The sequence below is a fragment of the Erythrolamprus reginae genome, chromosome 1 (genome assembly GCF_031021105.1).
Source record: "Erythrolamprus reginae isolate rEryReg1 chromosome 1, rEryReg1.hap1, whole genome shotgun sequence".
In the NCBI taxonomy this organism is placed as follows: domain Eukaryota; kingdom Metazoa; phylum Chordata; class Lepidosauria; order Squamata; family Dipsadidae; genus Erythrolamprus; species Erythrolamprus reginae.
Genome location: NC_091950.1, coordinates 213,737,870 through 213,752,610, shown reverse-complemented (window position 1 = coordinate 213,752,610; position 14,741 = coordinate 213,737,870). Strand labels below are relative to the sequence as shown.

Here is a 14,741-nt window from a genome sequence, read left to right as displayed (position 1 = left end):
GAAGCTGCTTTTGGGAGGAGGGTATTGCAGCGGGTGTGTTCCTTTGCAGAGCCCCCGGTCCAGCCTTCTCCCTCCCTTTGATTATATCTTGGGTATATCCCATCTTGGAATCTCCTTGCAAGTGCATTGGAGAAGGACCATTGAACTTACCTGAACGGTCTTCTCGATGCACTGCAAGGAGAGTCCAAACCTGCCCGAATTCGGGACCGGGGCTACCGTTGGAAGGTTGTGTGTGGTTCTTTTTTATTATCTTTACTAGTTACCTTGAATGTTTCAATAAATTTTGTTAGCTTTACTGCTCCTTCGTTTCATTTAGACTGGAGGGCTAAGGAGGCGGTGCCAGCCTAATATTTAAATTAAACTCAGTCCTCGACCAATCAGACTGTAGAATTACCCATCTTGGACTCTCCTTGCAGTGCACCGAGAAGACCGTTCAGGTAAGTTCAACGGTCCTTTCCTTAACACTATTTCTTTTTTAAAAAAATTAATATTTTTAATTGATTTTTAACAATTTAAAATCACACAACATAAAACAGTGCGTTGTGAATTGTGCCCACCACCCTGACATACACACATTCCCCACCACTAAATTGGGGGTATTTCTTGTATAATCCACTTAACCCAAGCGCAATATATCTGTTTACATATTATAGAGTGATTCCAGTTTATTTCTTGTAGCTTGGTCTCGGATTCTGCTCGTCATATATCGTCTTACCTTGTCCCACCGTCCCATCAGCTGTCCCAACTCAGTTTCATTATCCAAATTTATCCTTTTTTCCATAATTTCAAATTGAATATGGTCTACCATGTACCTATACCAATTTTGCATTGTCCATTTTGTCGCATCCTTCCAACCCAAAACTATTACTGCCTGAGCGCTTTCTATTGCTGCTTTTTTTATTTCTCTAAATTCTCCCATCGCATTACTTTTTACTAGTACTGCCATTTCCTTAGTGATTGTCCATTGTATATTTAACATTCTATTGATACCCTCTTTCACTTTTTGCCAAAATTCCTGCACTATCGGGCATTCCCAAAACATATGCATAAACACTCCTTTATCTTGACAACCATGCCAACAATTCCCCCTGACATTCTGCTGAAAATGTGCAAATTGAATGGGAGTGAAATACCACAAGTAATATTTTCCTTCTCATTTCCCTAATTCTTGTATTTTTAATTTTCCTTGTATCTTCTACTATATTTTCCATTTCTTGTACCTCTACTAATATCTCATTTTGCCACCATTTAGTCAATCCATCAATCGTGTCCCCATCTGACTGCACTAGCAGTTTGTATATATTAGTTGCTTGCGCCTTTATCCCCTCACTTTTTTCTCTTATTATTTTCTCTAACCCTGTCTCCTCCCGCCATAATACTTCTTTATTCTCCCTTTCATTTAGATATTTACATATTGCATTTATTTGTAGCCACCTTCCCTTACCTAACCACCATTCTATACGATTTCTACTTGGCCTGCCATCCTTCTCTTATAACTGTTCTATCTTAGTTATCCCTCTTTCCTTCAACTCTCCTATAACCCTATTTAAGTTAATTTCGTTTTCTCTATTTATTACATAAAGCGATGACAGTTTAGATTTATATAATCCTATTTTCCCTTGCCATTTTTTCCAAATTTCCATAGTCCCTTTCATTGGGCCTATTAATTTACCTATATCACTCCTATTCCACTTCCTAAAAATTAATTCTCTATTGTTCATCCCGTTTATCTGTTTTTCCAATTTCGCCCATTTATTTTCACCTAATTGCAACTCCATTAACCTTTCCATTTGAAAAGCTTCCCTATACAGCTCCAAACATGGAACTCCCCATCCCCCCTCTTTTTCATTCGCAATTAACCACTTTTTTCTTATTCTTGGTCTCTTGTCTTCTTCAATCCAATAATTTAATTTTTTGTCCCACTCTTTAACCTTACATACCGATAGCCGACAGCACCTGAAATAGGTACATCATCTTGGGAGCTATCATCATTTTTAAAGCTCTTATTTTAGAGAGTCTCCTTAGCTTTTTATCTTTCCAGCTCCTCATCTGTTTCAACATTTTCCTCCATATTAATCTATAATTAATCTCTTCAATTTTCACTGGGTTTTTCAATAACCAAATTCCCAAATATTTTATTTTTTTAAGTCCTAATTTCAACCCTGATTCTTTCCTAATTTCTATCTGTTCTCTCGGATCTATATTTAAACACATAATCTCTGATTTTTCCATATTAACCAACAGTCCCGATTCCTGCTTAAACTCTTGTAAAATATTTATTATACCTTTAATCATCTCCATCGGGGTCTGGGTCAATATAATTGCATCATCTGCAAATAAATTTATTTTCATTTCTAATTCCCCTATTCTATATCCTGCCCAAGTGTTATCTTGTCTTATCTTATTAGCTAAGATCTCTATTGCTATTACGAATAATTTTGGAGACAAAGGGCATCCCTGCTTGGTGCCGTTTAATATTTTAATACTCTGCGGTCTTTGTCCATTCACTCTTATATATGCTTCATTTCCTTTTTAAATCTCTTTTATAGTTTCACAAAATTTCCCCCCCCCATATTTAATTCGTTACATAATTTATATAAATAACTATGGTTAACTTTATCGAACGCTTTATAAACATCTAATTTCAAAATTCCCAATTTCCTTTTAGTAGTGGTAGCATGGTGCATCACATTCATTACATTTCTGATTGGTTCACTTATTTTCCTTCCCTTCACGAATCCATATTGATCCTCTTCAATTATTTTTGGTAAAATATTTTCTAATCTATTTGCCAGTATTTTCATAAATATTTTATAATCCTGATTTGCCAAACTGATCGGACGGTAAGACCCAGGCTCTCTTAAATCTCGACCCATCTTCGGAATGGTAACAATTTCTGAAAGCTTCCATGTCTGCGGGATATCACGATTTAACAATATATTATTAAACAATTTCCCCAAATGCGGCAACTACACATTCACATAAGTTTTATAGAATTCCCCTGTAAACCCATCTGGGCCCGGTGCTTTGGCTTGTTTTAACCCTTTAATTACTCTACTCTTCATCTTGTGTAATTTCTGCATTCAAAATTTGTCTATCTTCTTCACTTACTATTTTCCCAACCTTGAGGACTCCTATCTTCACTTGCTCCTCTTTATACAAATCTTCATAATATTTCCTCATTATCTCCTCTAACTGGTCATTACCATATCTAACCACTCCACTAGTGTCCCTCAATGCTAAAATACATTATTTTTCTTTCCTCTTCTTCAGATATCTCGCCATTTGCTGCATTGATCTTGTCCCCCAGCTCTGTATTTTTTGTCGCATCGCCATTCTCATCTTATTCCATTTAATCTCATCATACACCATCAACTGTTTCTTTTTCAATTTCAATAAACTATTCCAATCTCTACTTTTCGTTAATCTTAACTGCTCTTGTATCAAATCTATTTCCCTTATCTTCCTTTCCCTCTCTCTACCCCACCTCTTCCTAATATCTGCTTCCATACATATACATTGTCCCCTCATGAAGGCCTTACATGCATCCCATACAATTGATTGTTTAATACCACCCACATCATTAATTCTAAAATATTCTGATAACTCTGTTTGCAATTTCTCTTTATCTTGTTCCCTAGCAGTTACAACTGCATTATATCTCCAAATTCTTTGATTTCGTTCCTGACCTATTTCCAATTCTGCCAATAGTGGGGCATGATCTGATATCCATATACTTTTAATGTCTACTTTTTTAACTTGTATATTGCCTCCCCTATTCATTAATATGTAGTCTATGCAGCTAAATGTGTGATATCTTGCTGAATAATATGTAGCTCTGTTTAAAATATCTGCATGTAGATCCACCATATTAAGTCTGTTTAAATGTAACATCCTGCTATTTGCAGTCCCATTTGTTAATTGCATATTAAAATCTCCTGCCAAAAAAGTTGAGCCCTCCTTAAAGTTGTCTAACTTCTTCTTAGTATTTATTATAAATTGTTTTGTTTTCACATTTGGGGCATAAATTGCTGCTAATGTCAGCTTTTTTTAATTTATTTTCCCTTTAACAAATATCCACCTTCCTTCTCTGTCTTTCTGAATTCCCACCTCTTCAAAATTAACCCTCTGATGAATCAGAATCGCTGTGCCTCGACTTTTTTGTGTGCCTCTCGACTCAAACACCCATTTCCAATTTCTATCATTAATCAAGTTATCCCTTCCTCCCCTTCTTCTCCGTACTGAAGGAGCGGGTCCAGCAGTCACATGGGTTGCTCATGTCCAATCCGGTGGAACTGAGCCTAGTGTTAAAAAAGCTTGCTGGATCCGCCCCTTCCCCAGAATTCGCTCAGTTCTCGCATCCAGCGGAATATTTGTGAATAGCTCGTTCATCACTAACACCTTCCCTTCGTTCTATCCTTCCAAACAGTAAGAAATCTTTTCTATTGAATTTCGAGACTTGCTAATTAACGCCAGCCATCGGCGGCTCGGCTTTTCTCTCAGGGGAGAAGTAGCGGTTTAGCCTCCCGCGGCTCCTCTCGCCGCTGGCTATTCCTGCTGCCGTTTTGGGTTATTTACAACCCTTCGGCCTGGAGGTCATTAGGCAAGTCTATTTATTATCTTTTAAGGGCTTTACCTCCCGCGGTGTGAGACGCTTCCCTCTCAGTCTCCTGGACTTAGCCGGCCGTTTCTTTTAAAACTTTTACGGAACGGTTTCGTTTTTGGCGCGAAGGCCTTCGCGCCCTGTAATTTAGTACCTCGTGTTGGCCTCCTGCCGGCCGTTGGTGCTTCAGTCCACCGCCTGGATCCTTGGAGTGGGCTTTGAGACGCTCAGGCTTAATTCTCCACCGACCAGACCTCCAACCAGGGTGCCTTGGTTACTTTAATTGAAGTTTAGGGAGGCTGGCCACGCTGTATTTGGGAACACGAACTCTGGGTTTGCCCAGATTGCTCTCAAGTCGCAGCAGCTCCGAGGCCTAGGAGCAGGATCCCACTCCTCTTGGGAAAGCTTGGAATTCTTCTCCCCCCTATAAATCAGATTTCTTTTGGCTCAAGCCTTGTCTTCTGTAAATTGTCAGACTATGGCTTCCTTTCCCAAGAGAGGCACCACTCAGGGTCCCAGAGAGGCCAGGCCTACAGGTGATGAGATAACCAGTATCCCCCAGGCCTCGGCCCCCTCTTCTGCCATAGCCCGCCCCTTGACCAGAACCACCAAGGCTGAGAAGAGAAGGGACCAAGCCCTACAAAAAATTCATGATAAATCTGCTAAACGCTTGAAAGTGCAGGCCCAAGTGCTCAGCAGTCTTGACCCCCCAGAGGCTCCTATCCTGCCTCTCTCTGGTGTCACTGTGTTATCTCTGGATGAGCCAAACCTAGACAGACCCCAACCTAATCTATGGGGCTTAGGTCCAGAGGAACCAGATATCGTTGAAGACTCTTCCCAGCCAGGAACTTCTCAGGCCATCAGAGATTCTTCTGTCACTCCTGCTGATATTTCTAGCCTCCCTCCAGAGTTCCAATCTATTTTCTCTGTGTTGTCCAAGGCCATTGATGCCAAGCTCTCTGCCATCAATGTGCCCTCTTTACCTCTTCCTCCTCCTCGTCCCCTCCGTCCCTTGAATTCTCCTTCAGCAGTCAGAGCTCCTATTCAGGAAGAATCAGATTCTTCTCAGGATGATTATGATCAGGATATGGAAGAGGATGAGGATCCATGTCAAGGCCTCTCGGACGATGAGGAATCCCAAATCAAGGTTCCTTCTCCAGTTACTATTTTTCCCTCTCAATTGTTCAAATCTCTCCTTCTCAAGGCTAGAGTTTCCACAGGGCTAGCGGCACAAGAGAAGCAGGCCACTACATCCACTGACCCCCCGGAGGAGAACTTACCCTACTTCACAGAGGAACAGGAGGATAACGAGGTAATCCCTATGCCAAAATTGTTTAAAGATGCTTTGCTTAAGCAGTGGGAGTTTCCAGCATCAGGGCTTAACCCCACCACCAAAGACAAAAGATTGTATAAATTATCCCCCTCTTATGAGGATCTCTTATCCTGCCCTAAGCCTGATAAACCGGTCAAAACCCTACACTCTGCGGCTGCAGTTCCAGGCGAAGCAGAAGAGGTTCTCCGCCCAGAGGACAAGAGGATTGAACAGATGCTCAAGAGAGGGTTCACCGCAGATTCCTGGGCTATTAAAAGCTCCGCATCTGCTTCCTTTTTTTCCAGAGCCATGCTCCTATGGCTTCGTCAACTTCAACAACATATTCCTCCCGATGACTTAAGAGGTCAACAGGACTTCAACAAGGTATTTGCGGCCGCCCAATACGTGGCTGATGCCACACTGCAATCCACCAGATTCGCAGCCAAGTCCATTGCGGCCTCCACAACGGCCAGAAGACTCCTCTGGCTTCGCCCATGGCAGGCAGGAGTTCGTCAGAAGTGGCAGTTAGCTTTAGGTCCATTAAAACGCGACCTCCTATTTGGAGATCTCCTAGATCCACTCCTAACTGAAACCACGGACAAGAAAAAAGTATTGGGCCCGACTACCAAAAAGACTACTAAAACGCAGTCCTTTCGTCGACCAGGGCGCCAACAAGATCAGGCGCCCACTTACCAGAGGAATCCAGGTCAGTACTCCCCTCGTTTTCGTTCCCAAGGTAGGAACCCCAGGGGTAAGGGATACTGCTACCAGAGAGGAGCGTCCTCTAACAGGGCTTCTAAAAAGCCCAGATGGTAATCCCCCTTCGGTCCCCATAGGGGGGCGCCTGGCTTACTTCTCCTCTAGCTGGCGCCAATCTTCCAAGGACCCCTGGGTCATTGATACAGTTCAAAAAGGTCTCCTTTTAGAGTTTATTTCTCCCCCCCCCCAAACGTTTTATTTCCTGCCCTTCTCCCAGTACTCCCTCTGCTCATACCCGGATGGAGGAAGCCATCTCCCATTTATTATCCATTAGAGCCATCCAGCCGGTCCCCTCCGGTCAGAGAGGCCGGGGTTTTTACTCCATCCTCTTTATGGTCCCTAAGACCTCCGGAGGTTGGAGAGCTATCTTGGACCTCAAAAGGCTGAATTTATTCATCAAATATAGAAAGTTCAAGATGCATTCCCTGTCATCTATCTTAGCAGCTATTCATCCGGGGGACTTCATGGCTTCCTTAGACCTCACTGAGGCCTACCTCCATATCCCCATTGCCAAATGCCACAGAAAATTCTTACGTTTCTCCTTCCAGGGCAGACATTTCCAGTATAGGGCTATGCCATTTGGTCTCTCCTCGGCCCCTAGAGTCTTCACAAAGCTTTTGGGGTCCTTGGCGGCCTATATCCGGGCCAAGCCCATCCACATTTTATGTTATTTAGATGACATTTTAGTTCATGGAAATTCTCTAGAGGAAGTAAAGGTAAACCTTTCTGTCACCATGTCAGTTTTACAGACCCATGGCTTTTCTATTAACTTTGATAAAAGCCACCTTCAGCCTTCTACTTCCATATTGCATCTGGGATCTATCATTAATTCAGAATCTTCCCAAGTTTTCCTCTCCCCTGAGAGGAAACATAATATAGGGGAGTTGATTTCTCGCATTTTACCCCTGCAATCAGTCTCCATAGTCACCTTGTCCTCCCTTTTGGGTAAAATGGTGTCGTTCATAGGCATCATTCCCTGGGCTCGTCTCCATGCCAGGGAACTACAGTGGCTCCTATTACCCTTTCAGAGATCGGGGCTCAGCAACTCAAGTCGTCGCATTGCCATTCCATCGATGGTTCGCAGATCTCTCAGGTGGTGGATGTCTCCGGCCATGGACAAAGGATCCCCTTTCAGGTCCCCGGACCAATTCGTCATCACCACAGATGCCAGTCTATCAGGATGGGGCGCCCATGCCCAGGGGATGATAGCCCAGGGCACGTGGTCACCGGAGGAAGCTTCCAGGCCAATCAATTGGCTAGAGTTAAGAGCCGTATCCCTGGCTCTAAAACAGTTCAAGCCTCGCATCCCCAACCGGCACGTTCTCATTCTCACCGACAACATAGCCACAAAAAGCCACATCTGCAGACAGGGGGGCACGAGATCCAAGGCTCTCATGAGGGAGGCCCTCAAGTTAGGCCTTTGGGCAGAAAAACACCTTCAGTCGCTCCTAGCCGATCACATCTCGGGGAGCCTCAACGTCCAGGCGGATTGGCTCTCTTGAGCAACGATAGACCCAGGAGAGTGGAATCTACATCAAGACCTGTTCCATCAAATCAGCCTCAGATTCGGCCTACCAGTGCTGGATCTCTTTGCGACCGAAGCGAATGCCCAACTCCCTCGATTCTTCTCCAGGTTTCCATCCCCGGGAGCAGAAGCAACCAATGCCCTCAGGAGCCCCTGGCCCCCAGGACTCCTGTATGCATTCCCTCCAATTCCAATTCTTCCGGACGTGATTCACAAGGTCCTCATCGAGAGGGCCCGAGTAATCCTAATCGCCCCTCATTGGCCCCGCCGGCCCTGGTTCGCAGATCTCCAACAGCTGTCCGTCCAGGACCCCTGGCGACTCCCCGTTTCGGGGGATATGCTACGGCAGGGGGCCTCATTCCATCCAGACCCGGAGTGGTTCCACCTCACCGCCTGGCTGTTATCAGGAGAGACTTAGAACTGCGTGGACACGACCCCGACACAGTGGAGGTCATCTTAAAGGCCAGAAGAGGTTCGACCAATCGAATCTACGACCATACATGGTCCAAGTTTCACCAGTGGTGTCTACAGGAAGGTCTTTCTCCCCTGTGCATTCCCATACACAGGATCATTTCCTTCCTTATGCAAGGTTTCCATCAAGGCCTTTCCACCAATACTCTCCGTCGTCATCTGGCGGCCATTTCCTCTTTCCTAGCAGGGCCCCGCAGACAGCCTCTCCGTTCCTTCCCAGAAGTTCAGGAATTCCTCAAGGGTATAGCCAACCTCAGACCTTCTAAGGTCCACAGATATCCATCCTGGGATTTGCCACGGGTTCTCCATTCCCTCACGCAGGCACCCTACGAACCCCTACAATCTGCGTCCCTCAGGTACCTATCCTTTAAGGTAGCATTCCTGGTGGCAATTACCTCTGCACGACGCATTTCGGAGTTGGCTGCCCTTTCAATCAGGCAGGACCTCTGCCAATTCCATCAGGACAAGGTAGTTTTACGACTGGACCCCACCTTCTTACCTAAGGTCAGTTCCATGTTCCACAGAACCCAAGATATTGTCTTACCTTCTTTCTGCCTCCAACGGGACCATCCCTTGGCAATTAGATGGCACACCCTGGACCTCATTAGAGCGCTGAGGATCTATATCCAACGCACAGGACCCTTTCGGAGGTCGGAAGCACTTTTTGTAGCCTATCACCCCAGAGTCATGGGTGCCAAAGTGTCTTCAACAGTGATAGGCCGTTGGATCAGAGGGACTATCTCTAAGGCCTACGAGTCGGCCTCCCTCTCAGTTCCAAAGAACATCACAGCGCATTCCACCAGGAGCGCAGCCACTTCGGCCGCTTGGGCGACTCAAGCTCCGTTGAAGGAGGTCTGCAAAGCAGCCACTTGGGCCTCGCCAAATTCCTTCATCAGGCACTACAAGATTGACTCTTACGCCTCAGCGGACGCTGCCTTCGGCAGAAGGGTACTCCAATCCGTTATCTCTCACGATAGCAATCTAATCCCACCCTAGGGACCAATCTATTGGGTATGTCCCATGTGACTGCTGGACCCGCTCCTTCAGTACGGAGAATAGGCGTTGATTGCTTACCTGAACGCCTCTTCTCGTACGGTGAGCGGGTACAGCAGTCACTTCCCGCCCTTGTATGTGTCTTCTATACCTTCTATAACCTTTCTTTCCTCTAACAATGAGAGTTGAACACTAAAGAGCTTCACAACTGAGCCTAGTCTACGGATTCGCGAATTCTGGGGAAGGGGCGGATCCAGCAAGCTTTTTTAACACTAGGCTCAGTTCCACCGGATTGGACATGAGCAACCCATGTGACTGCTGTACCCGCTCACCGTACGAGAAGAGGCGTTCAGGTAAGCAATCAACGCCTATTTTATGTGTTTCTGTCAAAATCATAATATCCACCTTGTATTGCTTAGCCATCCTTAATATCCTAAACGTTTCAAATCCGATCCCAAACCATTCAAATTTAAAACCATTATCTTACACTCCATCATAATATACCAAAATCACCCTTTTCCCCTCTTGTTTTGCCCTTGGTTTATTTTCCCCCTTTCTTTACCCCTATTACCCCCCCCAACATGCCTCCCCCTGTGCTCCCCCCACTGAGAGGGGAGAAGACAAGAAAAAACCTTGCCCATACATGAGGCACATTATCTGGATTGCGTTCCCACTCAACTAGCTCCTCTTTCAACCCTTTTTAATTTTATTAAAGAGAACATTTCTCCCCCCCCCCTCCTTTCTCCTTTAAATAATTCCTTCTTTAATTTTAAATTCTTAAACCACCTTTTTCTCCCCCTTAGACTTCCCCCACTGAATGACAGATATACAGGAATCCCAAGGCATCTCCAAGAAAAATAATAATAATAACAACAATAATAGTAATAGTAATAGTAATAATTCTTTTCCTTCCCCCCCCCCCACAACAAGACAAGGGACAAAACACCATCACTTTCTGGCTCTCTTCTCACGCAGAGCCCGTGTTCTTCTCTGCTCCTTTCTGATGGCCTCCACCTGCCCGCTTAACTCCTTCAGCTGCTCTTCCCTTCGTCTTTCCTACTCATCTGGGGTACTCCGACTGTCAAAAGCCTCTTCTCCTTCATATGCTAGTGCTCCAGTTTCATCAAACTTAATCCCCAGTTGATCCAATAAAACCTTTCCCTCCTCCAATGAACATGCTCTGTACATTTTATTGTCTTGGAACACCAAGATGGCCACTGGGTAGCCCCAGCTAAATCTGGTTCCACTTTGATATAGCCGGCTTGCAATTGGTTTCAACACAGCTCTCGCTCTCAGGATTTCCCAGGAAAGATCCCTCAGAACCCTTATCTCATTTCCGTCTTGTTTAAGGCTCGTAGAAGTCTTCAAAGTTTTATAAATCATCTCTGCTTTTTTTTCACTGAGGAAAGCGATGATCACATCTCTCTGTCTGCCGTCTCTTCTGGGGGCTGCCCAGTGAACTCGCAACAACTCCTCCACGCTGACATGCACGCCTGTCTGTATATTTAACCAAGCACAGACAACTTCTGTTAACTTTAAATCAGAGGCCGAATCCATTCTGAACCCCCGTAAACGCAAATTCCTCCTTCTCTGTCTGTCCTCCAAATTTGCGATTCTATCATTTATTTGTCTTATTTTTCCGTCGTAATCCATCACTTGCTTCTCAACTTTCAGTATCTTTCCAGCAGAGGAATCTTCCTCCTTTTTAATTTGCTTTACTTCTAAGTCCAGCTGTTCCATTTTAGTCTCAACTTTATTAAATCTCTGTTCAAATCCACTGCAAATGTCCAGCAGTTTATCCAGTTTTTTTTCAATGTTTGCTAAGCTGGAAACGTCTTCTTTTTTTCCCTCCCTCCGCCATTTTAAGATTTATTGTACTCACTTATCACTTCCTTGTTACAGCGAAAGCACCTCCGTCTTTGCTTGAAATCGTAAATCTTCAAATTCTCTTTGATGCCGGCAGATTCCTGTATCTCCTATTTTTTTCTAAGGAAGATTTATAGTCCTTTTAAGGGGGAGAAAACTCTTTACATTTTATATTTATTCGGAGCCAGAGGTGAAATGCCTAGAAACCAATTCGGCGCATGCGCAATCTCCTCCTTAACACTATTTCTGATCTTCTGCCTCTCTTTGTCTAATAGCATTGGTTTCACTGCAGGGAAATTTGGGGTTATGACAAATAATTGGAAACGAAATGTCCAAATAGAAAACTACAGGTAGTTCTCAACCTGTGACCATTTGGACAGCGACTGTTTCAAGTTACAATTGCACTGACTAAATAGTGGTTACCACTGGTCCTCCAAATTCCAGTGGGATCACAGTCTGGTTGCTTGGCAATGCATTCATACTTGCACTGGCTTGCAATCACACAATCAACATTTGCAACCTATTCTTCCGGTGTCATCCGAAAGTCAATGAGCCAGCAGGGAAGATTGCAAATCACTGGGCTTAGTCTCCCCCACCCACACCTCTACTTCCAGCCCCTTTGTGCTCTCACCAGCTACTTCTGCATACTCCCTGACCCAGGTGGCATGTCTCACCTATCCTCTCCAACCCTCTCTGACTCATGCTGTGTCTTTCATGTACACCCCTCATGCACTCTCTCTCATACACTTGTACACCCTTTGTCACAGCCTGGGACTTGCAAATACCTGCTGGCTTTCCAGAAGCTTTTTTTTTTATACGAAGTCAACAGAAACTTGCTTTGCCTAATGTTTCTTGGGATTCAATTAATGGCAGCAACTGGGCCTGCAAGAATTGCTGTCACTTATCAATTCGGGTGTGCATTTATGACTGCATCACTTGGTGAAAATTCCAGTACTAATTTTTATTGTAAAGTCAAAAGCTACCTGTATTGTGGCATGAGCTGCCTGTTTTTATTACTAATATAAGAAAAGTTTTGAGCTATCAACATCTGCTTTTTCTCTGCTGTTAACCCAAATGTGGTGGATACATGCCTTAACTACTTCCTGTATTTTTGCTTTCTCCAGGTTCCTGGTTCAGTTCAGGCAGGACAAAGTGTGTGTAAAATTTGTACGATGCAACCAGAAAAATGGCAATATCCCAACTTGCAAGCGAAAAAATAACAGACTTCTTGAAGTTGCAGTACCCTAGTAATACACATCTATATCTTACATGGACTCAGTTCCTGCAATGGTGCAATTTTATCCATGGAAGGGAATTTTGTGGAATGGCGAAGAGCATTCTGGCAGTGGCAAAGAGCTTTTTGGAAAGCTGTTGCTAAAAGATGCTATTAATCTTTTCAAGGCACACGTTTTTAATTTTCATATGATAACTTTTGGTTGATATATACACTTTTTGGCTTCTGACAGTATAAAACAAACAGGCATTTCCCCCCCTAATTCCTTTGTTGTTTTAATTTCTTAATGCTGCATGTTACAAACCCTCACACTTTTATGGCTATTCTTGATCTTAAATTAGAACCCTGCACTACCAGCTGTTCAGGTTGTCAGAATAGCTGGATGGTGATCCCTTGTTGTGGTTCTTCTTGGGATTTCTCCCATGGTAAACTCAGTCCAAAGCATTAATCAAAAAGAAACATAGGAGCAACTGACAGATTCTGAGACTGAAAGCTATATTGTTAATTGCAAACAGCATTAAGCCATATGTAAAATGATCTTTAATGGAACATAGGCCAAGAAACTCTAATTCTGCAAAGCAGAATATATGTGTGATCATATATGCAACATGTCTGCATATATACTTTTTTTTTTTTTGCAGTGGAAAAAAGTCAACGGTACTGCATTTTCTAATTGAGAACTTTTAATGACATTACAAGAGGAAGGAGTGACAATAACCATGTAGCTCAAGGCATGGTTTTTAACTTGTGTGCTTCCTCCTATTCCCATTTTTAATATAACTTTTAACTATCATTCCAAAACATGCCATTGTCTGCATGGGAAAACAGAGGGTAAGTAATTTAAACTTGTTGAATGAAGGGTGCGAATACATGTTGAACCATGTGCAATAAAACATTCATACAACTTGTGAAAAATTATTTATATTAATATCTCAAGGTAATAAAAATGGTTGGGGCAGGCTGAGTATTCATTGTTATAAGGGCTGGCTTTAGCTTTACAGTGTGCTAAGTTTGTTCTTTGGATCTACACTACAGTTATCACTTCGAAGAAAATAATCATTTATGGGCGACAAGTATACATTTGATGTTAATGATAAATAATTGTAATATTGTGCTATTTGGTACTCTTGCCATAACCATATTTTTATATCTCAACTGGTTTTATATATGTAAGTTGGTGCACCTGATATGTAAAGTGTGCACAGAAACACTTTACAATCAAGAGCTGCATTCCAACCTTCCAAGGACCAGTTGCATCTTGTATGAGCCAGGAGAATTAGCCAAAAGCATTGATTTTTGGAATGTTGTTTTCAAGTGTTTTGGTAGATATTAGCCAAAGGAGATGGCTGAATGTGTTTTGTATTGTTCATGTAAGAATGGTTTTAGATCTGTTGTATTCTCAGTCTGGTTAAGAATTTGCCTTCAAGGAGAGATTACTACCAAGAAGTGTGATGCTAAACAGCCCAAGTGTAAATAAAAAGAAGCTTTGAAGCAATTATTATTTGTGATTTTTCACTTAGGATATTTATCAAATATCAGATATATAGGTATGAATGCAAGGGCAAGTTTCTCCTTATGTGAAAATGGCTTTTACTGATGGAATGAAATTGGGCAAGACTGTAAGAGGGATTTTTGAGTCCTAGTGGACAATCACTTGAATATCAGCCAGCAGTGTGCTGCAGCTGCCAAAAAAGACAATACAGTCCAAGGCTGCATAAGCAGAGGGATAGAATCAAGATCATGTTAAGTGTTAATGCCACTCTATAATGCCATGATAAACTCACCCTTGGAATACTGCCTCCAGCTTTGGTGGCCACAAAGTTAAAAGATGTTGAGACTCTAGAATGAGTGCAGAGAAGAACAACCAAGAAGTTTAGGGGACTGGAGGCTAAAACAGATAAAGAATAGTTGCTGGAATTGGGTGTGTCTAATTTAATGAAAAAAAGGACTAGGGATGACATTAGAGCAATGTCCCAAT

The 14,741-nt window shown here is 43.2% G+C and overlaps 1 protein-coding gene across 4 annotated transcripts in view; it reads left to right on the top strand.

The window, feature by feature from the left end:
- Positions 1 to 14,258, top strand: part of MYO1B (myosin IB) — a 157,718-nt gene extending 143,460 nt beyond the window's left edge. For all 4 annotated transcript variants that reach the window (XM_070732147.1, XM_070732146.1, XM_070732144.1 and 1 more), the window contains one exon: positions 12,654 to 14,258. In XM_070732147.1, coding sequence (XP_070588248.1) covers positions 12,654 to 12,777 — 124 coding nt within the window. In that variant the 3' untranslated portion in view covers positions 12,778 to 14,258. The remainder of the gene's footprint in view (positions 1 to 12,653) is intronic.
- Positions 14,259 to 14,741: the final 483 nt, after the last annotated feature.